Source organism: Drosophila novamexicana, unplaced genomic scaffold, assembly GCF_003285875.2.
Source record: "Drosophila novamexicana strain 15010-1031.04,08,12 unplaced genomic scaffold, DnovRS2.1 tig00000932-arrow-arrow-pilon, whole genome shotgun sequence".
Taxonomy (NCBI): domain Eukaryota; kingdom Metazoa; phylum Arthropoda; class Insecta; order Diptera; family Drosophilidae; genus Drosophila; species Drosophila novamexicana.
In genome coordinates, this window is record NW_020824832.1 from 1113159 (window position 1) to 1130305 (window position 17147).

The window sequence follows — 17147 nt, forward strand, 5'->3', positions numbered from 1 at the left end:
GGCGTGGGCTTTTCCTGGGTGACCGTTGTGTCATCCTGTTCAGCTCGGAGATGACTTCTACTATATTTTACGCTGGCTGCGTACCAATGGTAACTCTATAACTGGGGTGGAGGCCCTGCCTGTGCTGTGTCTATCTACACGCACTGTAACTCCAAAGTTACACCACGTCTTGTCTCCAGTGCAAGTCGCCCTTGCAGTTTCTTACAATAAGAACTGCGAATAAAAGATCATGTCGCGTGCCAAACGAAGGTGGAGTTGCAATTTGAACACTGCAAGGTTTACGCCTGGCCACTGGCCATGTTACTCCGATGTTAATAGAGACAGCGTAATGCAAAACGTGCTAGTGCAAGTGTTTTATTCTGAACGGATTATATAGGTTAGAACTTAAATATATATTCCCTCAGAATCTTACCGCAGTCTTCCCTCCTACGGCCTTCTAACTCACGACAATAATGAGCTTAACATTTAAGTGATGGCGGCAACAAGCCAAATACAATGTGCCCGTACATTCACAGGGCAAAAATACATACTTTCAGAATATACTTAATACTAAACAATCGATAACTTAATTCGTCCCGCAACAACAAAATTTGTAAAGCTTTTTCCAGTAAATTGTACAAGTGCACGTGAGACCAAAGATTAGCTGGGTAAATATTTTGAATGCTACCTATTCGAGCGATCATGATATAGAACATAATAAGGTAGCCACGGGCTAATGACCAAGACGAGCGAGTTAACCGGCTGCTAACAACTATGCTGGGAAAAATGTCGGTACCATTATTCCAAACAGACTGGTATAAATTAATGGTTAGGGTAGAGTTCGCTATCTACAGTGCGGTTCATAGTAGTACGTGAAAAAGGACCCATTCGAGATGAACTGACTGAGTACTTATACAATAGGATTAGTAGCATGGAACAGCGAGATTTAAAATCCTTGACTAAAAGCGCAGGTAATAACATTGTTCAGTCACAATTAAAAAATGAAGAGCTATCTCGAAAGAAACATAGGGCACGAAATAAGGCCGAATTAGGAGATTTCGTTGTAATCCGTAATTTGAATAAGTTTATGCCCAAATATTGTGGACCGTATAAGATCAATCGAGTATCTAAAAATAATAGCTATAAAATAGTAGATGTAAATAACTGTCAGATGATGCAACTACCATTTCATAGTGTGTTAGATAAATCCAGTAAACGAAATTGTAACGGCTAGTTCATAGATCATGAACGATCGGTATGGTCAAGTCAAATGTAAATAACGATAATACTGTTAATAATGTAAATACTAGTAATAAGTTACTGTTATAAAATACTAGAAATAAGCCAATGTAAGATAATACTATAAGTACTATCGATATCTAATTAATATATATCGATGGCCATAACATCGGAATAAGGCACTTTTTAAATTAAATTGGTGCAGTCGAGAATTAAGTTCAGACATCTTAAAATAAATATAAGCTACAAAAATAAGGAAGTGTTAAATCAAATCAAAAAGAATTGAGTTTTATATATTATATATTATTAATATTCCATATACTCGTACAATATACATTAAGCCCTCTGCGGCTGTGAAATTTGCATTTGCTGCATCCATCTTTGTTGTGGCTGCAAACATGGGCGCCGCGGGTAACACGGCGCCTGCGGTATCTGAAACTGCTGTGGCATCTGGGGTGGCTGTGACTTCGATAATTTCGCCATTTCATCTTTCAAGCGCATAAGGTGCAAATAAAAAATATGACTGCGCCCCCATTATGTGCCCTTAGTTTTTTAATTATAATTTAATTTTGGCTTCTGATCTAGTCTGATGATTGATGATGACGCAGTTTTTAAAGCAACAATGTTTAATTTTCTGAGGTAGCGATGCTTTATTTTAAGAATATTCTCCTTTTCTTTTAGTTATAGGATGTTAACGCTGTTGCTGTTGCATTGCCAGTTTAATTATATGCATAACTGAATTTGACACATTTTTTGACATCCCATGCCTCAATTCAACATGTGAGCGCCCAATTTCAAATTGTAAAACATCGTTAATAAAAATATTTCCCACCATTTTATTGCATGAAAATGTTGATATATATACATATAATACTAAGTACTATATTATTTTGCAAAGGGGTATTAAGCGAAAAATAGAAAAATGACAATTACTTTAAAACTGACTGGCGGATTTCCTTGATTTAAGAGTAAAATGATTACTAATTCAATGTCTAGTGTTAAACTATTATACATTATCCATTTTCGGAGAAAAAATATATATTGGTTAAAATATGTTGAAATATTGCTATGATTTTATTGCATGTGAATGTTGATTAACACTATTTCTACCTATTTATTTCTATTTCTATTACACCTTATTTTTCCTATTTCTTTTGACACCTTAGCTAATAAGAGAGGAAAAAGTTTTTAAAATTACTCTCTTTTTTTATTTTTTGTCGAGGATTATGCTGCCATTAAATTAATTTAACAATCAATTAATGAATTATCAAAAAGTAAATTTAGAAAAAAATATTCAACTTATTAATTAACAGAAAATAATTTCAAGTCGAAAATTGAAAAGGTTTCTTTTGACACCTTTCTTCCCCCCATAAACATATCCCGTGCATTTAGGGCCATTATCGGCCATACTTATTTAATTTTGAAATTTTTAATTGAAAAGTGCCAGTTATTTAAAGCTGTTATGATCCGATTTGTCGATCACATTCCTATTATCGATTTGCCGGCTAGACAGAGATCAACCAGGGGTGAGTAAGACTTCGATCAATGGAAGAGTCGATTAACAAAATAATTTATATTTGAACTTGGACTAACGAATTTCGGTTACTGTTCGAACACTCTTTCGGACAACCTGAAAACTTGCGTACGGTGGACAGCTATTAAGGTCCACCCGAACGGAGCCCTCCCCACTATGGGTTGGCCATAAATGCACTTGCCAACTCCCAAATCCTGACGGGCACGCGCCTTACACCCTTATCTCACCCACCACAACTCCTTACTCGAACATTTTACTATTGCTCATACAAGGACATTCAATAAATTAACACTTAACATATTTCACAATTTTCAAAATAATTTTTCCTTGTAGGGCAGACGCGAAAACGGCTTGACGACACTAACACCTAGGACGAACAAATTAATTTAAGTTTGTCATAAATGAAAATTATGATTAATAAATTATTGCCTTTCGTCGTCGCCTTCGCGTGGCCTCTACTAATAAATAATAGCGCTTTCTTATATTTAATAATAAATAATATGAATAATTATGATAATAATAATTAAACTCATATAAAATTATGCTTATTTCTAATTAATTATTCAACTGCTATTTTTTTAATGTTTTTGATCAATTTTGATTATTTATTGCTATATAGAATGATCTGGGGCCACCCAGAGGTGGTGGCCAACCCGCTTCTCTCCTTGCCTGCGGCACCTCCCGACACTAATAAATTTAATTGAGCATATGTATATATCTTTTTGCATTTTTTGTTCATTTAAATTTAATTAATATATTTCTTCTAATTACCGGAAATTCGCCTTTTCGATGATCTAAAATTTTTTTTCTTTTTATGCAGCCGGCTTGCACTTGACTGCATCTTTTCCTACTTTTCTTACTCATTTTTTTTCTTCCCAACAAAAACCGCTCTCACCTTCAAAAATGACCAGAGTCATGATAAGGAGGTGGTGGCTCCGATAGTTGCGTACCCCTCGAAACTATCGATAACTTTCCTCCAGCTAGCAATCCCAAAAACAGCATATTGTTTGGCTTAGTATTTATTTTTTTAATGGTATTGCTGCCCGTAACAAAGTCTTCATTTCTTTAATATACCTAATTAATTCGAATTAATTTGTTCCCGCTGAATGGTGTGTTAAATTGTTCAGCCCTGATTCCAAGCAGTGGCTCAGCTACCGTTGGAGCTAGTAGTTCGATAGGCCTTTTGAATGTATAACATGAGGTGTGTTTACATATAAATATTTTTCTTAGAACTTTGTTTAAAATGAATGCCTAACGCTTCCTTAAACATGTATCTTTAAATTAATATAGTGTGCATTGAGGGACATTATTCCTGAGAAAAGATATTAGGATTCAAGAGCAAGGCTGTCATATTGTATGGGACTACCCACGAGATTGCTGCGCTGTTGTGAAATACTTTCTGATTGACTTTCACAATTCTTTCAAGATTGATTAACTGAAATTATAGGCTTTAATCCTTTATATGCATTTTTTGGCCCAATATTCCTGAATTAAGATATTAAAGAAATGGTGAAAACGTAAATTTTGGGTACCCTTGGTTTTGACATTTTAGTAGACAGTAACTTTTTGCAATTCTCGTTTATTTGGTTTTGTACCTAAAAACATAAATAAATGCATATAATAGTGGTTGATTCCAGCTCCGGAACCAAGTTCCAAAATTGACTAAATCGAGCTAAGTCAGGGTCGTTAGCTTGACGGACGTCCATCCTCAGTCAGCAAACACAACACAGCATATTATTTTGTGGTACTATTTTGGTTATTATTTATGTATGCCCGTAATACAATGCATGATAGTTGTTTAATGGAAAAGTGAAAGTAACTTAGCGTTAGGCAGGCTTAAGCGAAATATTTATTCCCATGCATCAGGTTTAACCAGAAAATTGTTATGTAGGAATCATTTGATAGATTTATTACAATCAACTGAATCGTTTGTCAGAGAACTAGTCAAAATGCGATTTACAATCACGTCATGCCTTGGTCTCTATAACTACACAGCGCTGCATTCGCAAAGTCAGAAATTAAATCGATATCGAAAACTATGCCGCTTGCAACTCTGCTAATATTTTTATTGCACTTAGGAGTGATGCTTTGTTTTGGATTTGATGTCAAAATTTAATTGTAAAATAAATATCAGAAATATTCATTAAAAGAATTTTTATTATTAACCAGAAGTCTTACCAAAATTGATGCCAGCACATTGAAAGCAATCACCAACGAATAGGCGCTTCGGCACCAACGCAAACCGCTGCTCAACAGAGATCAAAAAGGAATTCGCGATAGCCTTTAATTAAATTAGCGTCACTCGATTCATTTCTTTGTTTGTACAGCTAAGTACCAACGTCAACCCCAGAAACGTGTTTAACTGTCGGATTTAATCCGTACACAACTGCTAGTACAAGAACCACCTGCATTGCAGTTAGTGGCTAAAACAGAGGCTGCTTTGTTATCAACGATATTTACAAACTTCTCTCTTGCAGCACCTGCCATTCTGCGAACTTACCTTTTGAGCTGCATTTTTTGCGGGACGGGCCTTAACTTGCGTTCAGGGACAAAGCGCGTTATGCGAAGCACTTATACTGGTACGTCAAAGCGCTGCGATTGCGATTTTTACGAGCAAATATTACACTGAGGCTTAAGGACGGCCCCACACAATTGAAGTACAGCATGTCCCTGCTGGCCTTCAGCGGCGAGGACGGCAGCTCCAGCGACACCGAACCCGATGCACTCATCGACTTTACGGCCATGCTAATGGAGCGCACCAACGAGTGCAATGGCGGCTGGTTCAGTTGTGGCAGCAAGGTTCAGTCACAATCTCATGATGATCAGGGCTACTACCTAGGACAATATGTACTGGGAGTCCTAGACTTTAGCTCGCAATATGGTATTGATTATAGCATATCTTATACGGCGGCTAATGTTATTGGCAGGCCTACCAAATTTCCTGCGTATGGCGATTTCCCAGAGACCTTTACAATGGTAAGTTAAGGTAGTCACTAACAAATACACGCTTATGCATATCACATGAAAACTAAGAAGCATATCGCAATTTTTATTCTGTTTCCATTCTTTGAGATTGATTTAAATATCGGTAACATACAAAAGATTTCGCATGAACCGTGGAGGCGTGAGGCATAAATGTTATGAAATCGATTAAATACGCTTCAATTTTTTGTATAACATAACCCCTTTGCAATTGGTTTATTGCGGTTGTGCAAATGTATGTAACTAACAGGATAAATCATATCCGCGTACATAAAGTTTATATATTCTTGGTCAGTACGAGGTTAGGGCTGAGACGATCTTCCCAAATCCGTCCGTCTGATAATGTCTTTAATATAAACTATTAAAGCTAATAATTGGAATATGTACATATATCGCTCGTTTATTATTATTTATTATGGAGACTGTCATAACTCAAGATACACGCATGTATAATACACGTTTAATGTTTTCAACTAGCAGAAAAAAGAAGAACGGAATCGATCCATCGGCCATTGCCAGGCTAATGGCAGTCAGAATCGTTTCGCCTGCTAGAGGCACCCCTCCGAGCAATTACATCCCCTAGGGGCAAAGAAATTGGTCCTTTTAGTGCCCGCAAAGCACGAGTTTGTTTCCGATATTCGATAACTTGCCCTGTTTCCAAGCAATTGATAAAAATCGACATCGAAGTCAAACACACATTCATGCGCGTCTTTTTTAAATTCTATCAACAACAGCAACTGCGAGTGTAATGTATTCTAAGCTGTGTGTATGTGTTGCTTTTCTAATCCGTTTTTTTTTCTCGCTAAGAGTCAATTGGAAATATGGCTGTTGAGTAGAGGCGGTGTTAAATAGTGCGGTCTGTAGGTCGGTCTCAAATCCTCTGAACGAACTATTTTTATTATTAATTAATTTTTTTTACTGCTAAAGCAAACGCGTTCGTAGCGCGAGCTGCATTTGCGGTTGGTAGAAGAGGACTCAGAGACTCTGTAGTCGGGGCCTTCCGAGTAGAGCCCCTTGTTTATTCTATGTGAGAGAAAAATAATACTTCGTATTTACTGTGCAACTATTGGTGCAATAATTAATAATTGTTTTCTTTAAACATTGTATACCATTACATTGAAAAGTAATTATGAAGCGTGCTTTGCTGGTCGAAAAATGAAAAATGATACAAATCAGCCTGGCTGCTTGCAAGTTGAAAGCGAGTGGAGAAGAAGAAGACATGACTCTGCGAATCATAGTCTTAGCAGTGCTTAGAATCCACAACAATGAGTTAGAAGAGTGCAGAAGCTAAGATCATAGGCTGTAGCTTCAACTCAGAAAGAGATAGCAAGGATAGAATATGTGGTGTGCTTTTTTCATTGTCGAGTCGTTTTATTTTGATTATTTTTGTTGTTGGCCCTTATGGAAAATGTTCTAAAGTTGTCATTGAATTTTGGGCATCGGCAGAAGTAGCTGCAGACAGCCGGGTGTTGTGTTTTTGCAATTTGTGTTTGCAACCTCGTTCTCGCTCATGCAGTATTATGAAAAAGCGCTTTTGATTCAAATGCCTTCTCTATCTGTTTATTACTCAATGAACTTAGTGGAACGATGTCTTATTCTGCGACGAAAACAAGTGTGATATTCGATCAGATCTGAACGAATTCAGGTGTGGAGAAAACCCTATTCATCAGACCCCAATCCAATCGAGTACCTATGCTAAGAACTGGAAAAAAGCATTAGAAAGCATACAAATTTAATGAAAACTGACACTAAAGAAGCCCTAATTTAAGAGTGGTACAAAATTGAACCATATGTTGCCCGAAAATCGGAGCATTAAATGACAAGTCGGCTAAAATATATATATTTCCCGCATGAGTAAGCACACAATATGGCTAGACCGACTCGACTGTTGATGCTGATAATTTCTTTCTGCCTGTAACATACATTTGCACAAATACATTATGCTCTCTTTTACTCATTTTTTTTCAGGGTTTTAAAGTATAAAATGGAACATTCTTGATTTGTGCGTACTATTGTAATTGTACCATATGTAAAATTTGGTGAAAGAGTTTTGTTCAAAAAACAAGACTTCGATATCGATTTTTACACTTGCTTGGGATTGCACCATTAGGTAGCTCTTATAGGTTGTGAGATCGATGCGTTTATACATACGGACAGACCGACGGACAAAGCTAGATCGACCAAGGATATATATACAATTTGGGGTCGGAGTTTATAAGTTTATCCCTCTTTCCCCTCAAATAAAAAAATGAACATATTTTTTTTAAAGCTATTCATTTATTTATTTATGTCAAAATATCACTATTTTCACTTGACGCTTTTCTATGCGAAATATTAGAACAATTGTTTATAATATTGTTTGTATATTTTATGTGGTTCTGCATATGTAATTGGTTTTATTGGCTTTAAAAATCAAACATTTCCTTTTCTCTTTTTTACGTTTTCTCTTAATCTTCTTCTAATGTCAAAATAAAATTTTGACGAATTTTCATGTAGAGCGAAGGAGTAATATTTGTACATACATTTTGATGTTGATGATATTTACTGCAGTAGATATTATAACTCCATAGAATATGCTTTAAAAGGCAAGAAGGCATCGAAACGGTATTGGCATTATTTTAAATTGATTATTTGGGCTTGGAACCAGCATCCAATAAATTTAATATTGCTCCTGGGCCGTCCAATTACAATTGGACTTCGTTTTGAAGAACAAGAATCCTCGTATGGCAATTGCTTTTATATCCGTTAGAATTAAAAAAAACTCGGCGGAAATCAACGGACTTCCTCCAGGTATCAGGCTGGTGTGGCTTTTGCTTTTTGGTTTTTCATCCTTTTGTTATTTACATGTTGTGGTTTGAGGGTTACCTTTTCGACATGCATACCTATTGGCTAGTGTCCCGTCAGTACTACGGTTATTCGGCTGTCATCCCTGTATTTTATGGCAAGGCGGTCAGTTGCCCTGTTGTTTTAATATGTGGACTTTCTTGCATTCGGCAAATGCTTTCCACAGCTAATCCTGCTTGTGCTTTTCATAGCGGTAATTCTGATCCTTGCTGTGCCAGCAAATCGGCTTTTTTGTAGTCTCCAATATCACTGTGTCCTTGGAGCAACGTTACCCGGGCTGTTCTTCGGCTGTGTTAATTACTTTCCACCGGACACAACTTTCAAGTTTGTTTTATATGAGGATAGGGATTTAATAGCCTCCTGGCTATCTGAATGCAATTTTTAGATAATAAAAGAGGTCGCACCGGTCCTGTGATGCCATAGTATGGATTCGGATTGTAACTCCCAGTTTTGCAAAAAGTTTTCTAGTGGAGTGGAATCTAGTATCTAGTAAAAAGCATTATTTGCTAATCCCGTCTGGGTAGGGTCCTGCAACTGATATCAATACATAGGCCACAGCTTACTCTCCAAGTTTATTAAGTGTTTGTAGATTGCCATTCATATTTGATAATACTCCACCCTGAAGTGTCCCACCTCTCACAAATCGCTTGAATTGTTCGCCACTTAGATTGGCTGTTATCTTTCATTTCGTGAGCATGCCTTCCTTCTATGAGCTATGACGTTTCTCAACGTTCGGCGTGTTATCAGATGCAACTTAATAGTAATAGGAGAGTTGAACAACTTCATGTGCTTTTAAAAGTTGGCCGTTTTCTTCTTTTGACTTGATGTGCATTCTAGAGTTTATAGTGTGAAGGTTGTTTGAAGGCTGATAGGTCTATTATCCATTACTAGGATGTGCCCCCTTCTGCCCGAATTTGTTATGATTACGGGTTTAGCCCCTCTTCGCGAAATAGGTACGTGTGTTAGTTTTCTGCTGTTCTTGAACAATGTGGGTAACCTCCCTCTGAGACTCGTCTTGAATGTCTGCAGCATCATTGGTCTTGACCTGTGAATAAAATACGAGAATATACGTGCAACATTTGGTGGATTTGTATTTAAGACCTTATAAATATGATTAAAAATAGGATTTTGATATCGGTTTTTGTTGATTTATTAAAAACGTGGCAAGTTATCTGCGCTAAAAATATTAACACTTTAGCTGTTATAGGTCTAAGATAGACATGCTTATATGTACGGCCATAGATATAAGCGGGGCAAAATTGCCTCGGCGATTCAAGAGTAAATAGATCGATCCAAGAATAAATAGACTATAGGCCGGATATGCATTTGGAGGAAACCATTATACCTTTTTTACCTTATACGAACTTTACCTTTTTTTTAATCTATTTTAATTTTTCCACAGCGTACCTACGGTGACTGGTGGCAGTTTGCGCCATCAGCCACGCAAGAGATTCAGGCACAAAATTTGCCTGAGCTGCCCACACATGATTTTATTAGTAAGTGTATCAGCCGCAGTTCAAGTAAAAACCAATATTACCAACATGCTTTTACAGTTGTATATTTCGAAAAATATGTGGTGCCAATGGAGGTAGCTATCTTTGAAACATTTAATCCGGGCGGTGTAGTACGAATTTGGGCTTACAGCATTACCAAACGCTGGACCTGCTTATGGGATTCTAACAGCTGTGATATAAATCAGTTTCCACGTGATTCGCGTCGTTTTGCACCGCCTCTTAAAAAGACCAACATGATAACCAAGTAAGTCATATGCATCACCTTTAACTATCCTTACTGATGCTATTCTGCTTTAACACAGAACGTTGCGCATCGACTTTAATCATAGTCGACTAAATTATTACACCGAGATAGATGCTATTATGCTGTGCGGAAGAACTGTCCCAATGCGTTGCATGCATCAGCTGCTTGCGCCAGTAGAAAAGCGTATTGGTATCTCTGGAGAAGATAACGGTAGTGGACCCATTACTTGCAAGCTGCGCACGTTAAACTTCCAACCCATCTGCCGTGAAAATTATGCGGGGAAACTTCATGATTTTATAAACAACGATCTGTGCCAGTTTTTGATGGATAACCATGTGGAATCTGAGCAGCATATACATAACAGTACCCCACAAATCTGTCTCACGGATCTGCCGGTTGGCCAACCAAGTTGATTTACAAGCTGCGCACTTCATCTCATGTGTAAAGTCTTTCTCGTAGTGTGAAATCCTGTTGAAAATACTCAGCTATCTGGACCTTAAGTCGCTATTTCGCATGGGACAAGTGTCGCACCTGTTCTACGACATTTCCACGCATCCCCTTCTCTATTGCGACATCAACTTAAAGCCTTACTGGCAGTTGGCTAACTCGGAGCTATTATGCACATTAGCGCGACGAGCGACGATGTTGCGCAAACTGGATTTGTCCTGGTGTGGCGGGTTCGGAGAAATTTCACCCACGGAGTTTAAAAAGTGAATAAAACTCAGCGAGTAAATGATGAGGCGCTGATTAATTTTTAGCACTTTCTATTCTTTATTCGTTTCCATAGATTTCTGACGCAACGGGGAGACAATATCACCCATTTGCGGCTTAATTCTTGCAAATTTCTCAATGCCAGCTGCATTGAGACAGTGGGTATAGTCTGTGATAATCTGACAGGCAAGTCATCGCCTAATTTATTTGTCCGTCTAAAATTCTAAGATGTTTTTCCACTTATAGAACTGAGTTTACGCAACTGCGCTACGAATCCGCCACTATTCAATTTTTCCTGCCTAGCCAACCTCAAGAATCTAGAGCGGCTCGATCTGTTTCAAACTGCTTTTGAGTCGGAGCTGCTACTGAGCATGCTAGAAAGCAATCGTAAACTTAAGCATCTAAATTTAGGTAGGTTATCATAGGGTTTTGGGCTCGCACACCAAAATTACTTAATCTTATTACGTTATACAGCCTTCTGCGGTGTTTCGGTGAACATGGATAACGTCGCAACTCATCTGGCCACTTACAACACCCAACTTATTTCGCTAGACATGTGGAAAGCACACTTTCTGTCCGCACGGGGCCTTCAATCGCTGTCTCGTTGCCAGCAACTGGAAGAGTTGGATCTAGGTTGGTGGTAAGTTGTACATTGATAATACGATACGAAGGTCCAAGAATGAAAAATTGTTTTCAAAAATAAATTTGTTTAAGTAAGAAATATTTATAATTTAAACTAATTTGATTGGTAATATATATAAAATGTATAAAAATATTTAGCGTTGACATTTAAAGAGTATAGAATACCCTGGCTCCTTACCACTATTACAAACATTATAGCTTCATTCTAACCAAACATACACACATACATGCACGCCCGCAACGTAGTGCTGGATTACCCAGCAGCTGTACTTCTTCACATTGCTTCACACTTTTTGAAATGTATTCTATAATCAAGGAATGATTTTATTTTTCTTTCTATGATCTGAACCAATTTTATAAATTTTAAAAGAATATTAACCCAACCAGAACAATATTTGTGAAAACAATGTTTTTGTCAAAAACATTTTGCTGGTGATTTAAGGTTCGAGCCAAAACCTTGGTACACACATATTGTTATGGTTCAGGAAGTGGACCTTAAGACACAATTATGATTTAAGCCGAACCACAGGATTTTTTTTTTTTATATTTTTTATTTATTGAGCAATAAATAAATAGACTGATAGGGTTTTTGGATCAAAAGCTCTTTTTACAAAATATGTACTTGAACCAGAATACCGAGGTTGCACACACAAGTCACAAATACAACACCCGGCTGTCTTCAGCAACTTTTGAAAATGTTCTATAAGAAAAAAAAACTACAGCTATTTTAACTCATTGTTTTTGTTGTTTCTAAGCACTGCTGTGCCTGGGATTCACAAAGTAACAAAGTCATGTCTTCTTCTTCTCCACTCGTTTTTAACATGCAAGCAACTATTTCAGTTTTTTTAATTTTTGGACCAACAAAATACCTTTCTCAAATAAAGGTATTTTAACTAGTTTTAACTGACTAGTGCTGTAATCAAAGACCATTTATGTTCTTATATAATAACTTTTACCCAATGTCAGAGAAAAATATAATTTCGTATTTACTGTGTAGCCGTTGGTATAATCATTTATAATTGTTTTCTATAAACATTATTACTATGAATAAGGTAAAGCAACGAAGCGCAAATTGTTGATGGCATATGTGTCTCAATACACACGTTTTGGTGCAAATCTGCATGTACAGACACATAAGTATTTGCACAGCAAGCATTTTCACCCATTTTGCATCCGTTTTTGGTAACAAAACATTCATCCGAAATAACTCCTGTATAAGCCAGTGCATTTCCTACAAAAATCAGTTAAAGTTTTGTAACAAAAACATAAGAGTAATTTTTCCAAATTACTTTATTTAAAAATGTCACATTTTCCTTGCGCAAAAGTATTGGCACACTTAGTTTTTTACTCGATTTATTTTCATGCAATGCCAAGGGAGGAATAAGAATTTAAGAAGATTACAACATACGAAGTCACAGGTTAAGGCATTTTGTGTGCGATCGTTATGTACATTAGTACGTTTTTAAACAAATTATTTATTATAAAAAAAACATATTAAGTTATAATTTAAATGAACATGATAAAGGTAAAAATATGCTTTAAATCGCAGAATAAAAATCCTATGAAATGTGACGTCATGATGTTGATATTCCGTGTGCGTAACCCCTTGATTTTATTACCATGGCCTGCTGGCATTTGAAATTTCTACCTATTTGCGCCGATACTCGATACAACAATTTAGTACCCAAATTGATGTTGTTGTTTCTACGCTCTGCGTTGTAGGTTCGACAGATAAACAAACACAGTGGCACTCTTAGTCCCTTATTTTTGCACTGAGTTTCCTATGTCCTCGACATCTCGCGTAAACATCTAGGCAATCGAGACGGATGACAAAAATAAATGGAATTTCATGCGCACTGTTGTTGTTTTGCAAATGATTTGTTATACTCTTGTCTCGCAATGTTTAATAGAAGGGGATATTTCCGAACCCATAAGGTATGTATATTAGCTTATGAAAGGGTTCGGTCTGCAAGGTATTATGGTCCTGCACAGTTTCCGATAGTCGATAACTGGCCGCATTTCAAAGCAATCGACAAAAATCGATTTCGAAATCCGCTTTTTCTACCCTGAACCTTTAGCTGTAGCTACCTATAAAATTAAAGATATTTTATATATGTACTTGCGTTCATACATACGGACGGACGGACGGACAGACAGGCGGACATGGCTAGATCGACTCGGCTATTGATGCTGATCAAGAATATGGGGTCGCAGATGCTTCCTTCTGCCTGTTACATACATTTGGATTTTGCACAAATACAATATACCCTTATACCCATTTTTAATGGGTTCAGGGTATAAAAATGTGTTTTCACTACCCACGTGTTTGCGGCAGCTAGCGCAATGTTCAAGAATTTCTGTATGCTTGTATACATACACACTCACGCGCGATTTTATTGAATTCTATCAACAACAGTGCAATTGCATTGTTTTCTGTGTTGCTATTTTAATTCGTTTTGTTTTTTATTAACTATGAAAATTGGTATAGCTGTTGAGTAGAGGCGGTCGAAAGTACTGTGGTATATTACAAGTTCGAGTCTTATTGAGGAAACTTTTTTTTTTTTATTCAATTTATTTTTTTTTACTGCTAAAGCAAACGGGCTCGTAGCGCGAGCTGTATTTGGTGTTGAAGAAGAAGATGGGTCAGGGTATCTCTCAAAAATTCTTTCTTACTCGTTATACCCTGAACCGATTTAAAATAGGTAACAAGGAAGTAATAGTTATGTGCAAATGTATGTGGCAGAACGAAGTATATCCGACCCCATTTAGTTTATATTTTCTTATTCAGCATCCGCCCTCCTGCCATAGACAACTTAACCCGTTTCCTTCAAAATTAATAAAAATCGATATCGAAATTCTGTATAATAATGTATAATAGCTAAAGAAACCAGATTTTGTATGTGGGCTACCGTATAGTGAGTATATCCCAGTTCCCTCTAAAATTAAAAAAAAAAAAAACTAAAAAACATTTTTATAGGTACACTTTTAGGCTTTGGTATTTACACACACTCGGATGTAATATGTTATGCCCTAAAAATCTTATCTAGATAGTATAATAAACACCGAAGCAAATCACGAAAGCATTTCCATTGTGGGGCATTTGAAGAAGCACAGCCGCAAAGTCACCTGTGCCGCTATGCTTTGTAAAAGCAAGCTAGAATGTTTGTGACGGAAGCTCGGCGATTAGTTCAGGGAATTTCCTAGTCGGTGCTCCCAACTTAAGCATCTGCTCTAGTTTTATAATATTAAATTGGAAAAACAGAAAAACTCAACTTAGGTTTACTTTACTTCGTAGAAGCGTGGCATCATTTATATAATTATTTCACTATTTATGTTCCAGCATGCGTGAAGCCACCTTGGGAGATAGCCTATACCAGCTGCTCTTCAACTGCCCCAAACTAAAAAAGCTCTTTCTATCGGCAATGCGTGGCATCACTGAACGTGATCTTATTCATATTGCAACTCTGGGGAAGAATCTCGAGCAGTTGGATCTGATGGGAATTCTTAACATAACCCACGAACGTGTTTATGAGTAAGCTTTTAAATTGTGACATAAAAATTATCTTCATGAAACTTGTATAATTTTTGTATAGCATTCTGGTGCATTGTACAAAGCTGAAATTGTTGGATCTATGCTTTTGCGACAACATCATGGACCGTGATGTAGGGTAGATTTCCATATTAAGCCTTTTTCTACTTATTATTCGACTTGTTTGCAGCTCGATGTAATTGCTGATTGGTCGCGACTCTTTAATGTGGATATCAAGAGCAGCCGCATCTACAACGACAGATAGTCATCTAATAATATTAAATACACTATGTAGCTACTATTATTATCTATGTGTGTTTATAGTAGCTGATTATTATTATTATTGTTTGGGCGTATAAATAAATTGAATATAAAACCATTTAAACGTATTCATAAAAAGCTAATATATTGTTGTTACATGTTACTCGCCATCTGGATGATGCACCAAGATGTCACGATGAGCTGGAATTTAACTTGCACTGTTTTTTTAGCGTAACACTAATTTGATCCTTCGATTCTTATGGCTTTCCGCTGACTAAATTGTGTCTGTCAAATCCCAGTTTGCTAGTATTTTAAAAAAATCCTTTTTCTGACGCGCCTATGCTAAAAATACTCGGGCCTTAGATGCTAACAATAAGACATTTGTTGATTCGCTTTCGCTGCCCTCTACTCCCGTTCAAGGGTTCTACAATCTTTTCTCGTAAACAAGCATATATTGGATCCATTGTTGCGCATCGTTAAACTGTTCCTATCCGCAACTGTTTATGCTTCCCCTTTGCTGTCCGTATGGATGTTCATGCCATGAAAAACGATGTGTCTGATAATTTTTTTTGATTTTTTTGCAGGCATCAGCGATTTCGAAGCAAGCAAGTCGGCAACATATGAAGCTCTCTCTTGGAACGCTTCAAGTCTGTCTGCAGGGGGCCTAAATAATTTGCAAAAAGGAAGCCCTTACTGCTGGCTTTGCTAACACTGATGCAACTGACACTATAAGACAATATAAACACAGATGTGTAACGCCCATAAATTTAAATAAGACGCTACATTTCAAGCCTACCTTTTCATCTGGCTTTTCTCTCTTCAATCAACACGCCAGCCGACTGGCTATTCGAATGCCGAAGTCGCGGCTTGCTGATGCTGACACGAGCAACAAAGTTATTCGCCAGCCTGCCTTCAGCAAAGCTGGTCGATGATTTGCGTCCATTCGTTTTCGAAGTACATTGAGCGAAATTGCTTTGAACTTACGATTGCCGCTAAGTGCTTTTGCTTTATCCATGAAATGCATGCTTTGTTTAAATTATATATAACCCTAGATACTAACGATAAATTTTACAGAAAATTTAAGAATTATATAATTTTTACACAAGGCGCAATAACTATGTATGTTAAGAAAATAGCAATATATAAGCTTTTATACCCTGAACCCACTGAAAACGGGTAAAAAGGGTATATTGTATTTGTGCAAAATTCAAATGTATGTAACAAGCAGAAGGAAGCATTTCCGACCCCATAAAGTATATATATTCTTGATCAACATCAATAATCGAGTCGAGCTAACCATGTCCGTCTGTCTGTCTGTCCGTCCGTCCGTATGTATGAACGCAAGGATCTCAGAACCTATAAGAGAGATCGAGTTTGATTCCGATAATCGATAACTTGTTCCGTTTTCAAGCAATCGATAAAAATCTATATCGACATCCTGTTTTTTGAGCAAATTGGGTAAATAATAAGATAGAGTCACCAAACATAATATGTTCCTTTTAGAATATTATATATGTATATGTCAAGTATCTTTCATTTTGTACCTATCGCCAATTCAATTGAATTTTTCAGAATACACAAATATTCTATGGTACAATAAGAAATACTGTAGACAATTTTATAAAGATCGGTTAAGAAAAAACCAAAGTTATATACAACTGCGCAAAT

The 17147-nt window shown here is 36.8% G+C and overlaps 1 protein-coding gene across 2 annotated transcripts; it reads left to right on the forward strand.

The window, feature by feature from the left end:
- The first annotated feature begins 4834 nt into the window (after positions 1-4834).
- LOC115765165 (F-box/LRR-repeat protein 4) lies at positions 4835-15597 on the forward strand. 2 transcript variants are annotated; one of them, XM_030708578.1, is made up of 13 exons: positions 4835-5167; positions 5230-5331; positions 5390-5728; positions 9981-10074; positions 10132-10336; positions 10395-10731; positions 10796-11046; positions 11124-11233; positions 11294-11458; positions 11522-11687; positions 15030-15221; positions 15283-15352; positions 15409-15597. In XM_030708578.1, exons 3-13 carry the CDS (start codon positions 5417-5419, stop codon positions 15481-15483), a joined length of 1977 nt encoding a protein of 658 aa, XP_030564438.1. In that variant the 5' UTR covers positions 4835-5167; positions 5230-5331; positions 5390-5416; the 3' UTR covers positions 15484-15597. The 2 variants fall into 2 exon arrangements, with proteins under 2 accessions (XP_030564438.1, XP_030564437.1); XM_030708577.1 differs by having other exon boundaries at positions 5230-5728; positions 15409-15596.
- Positions 15598-17147: the final 1550 nt, after the last annotated feature.

Bases quoted from the DNA above. Each gene is read 5' to 3' on its own strand.
- LOC115765165 (XM_030708578.1), top strand. From the start codon at position 5,417: ATGTCCCTGCTGGCCTTCAGCGGCGAGGACGGCAGCTCCAGCGACACC. The intron at 5,729-9,980 runs GTAAGTTAAGGT...ATTTTTCCACAG, and splicing joins TCCCAGAGACCTTTACAATG to CGTACCTACGGTGACTGGTG. The intron at 11,047-11,123 runs GTGAATAAAACT...TCGTTTCCATAG, and splicing joins TCACCCACGGAGTTTAAAAA to ATTTCTGACGCAACGGGGAG.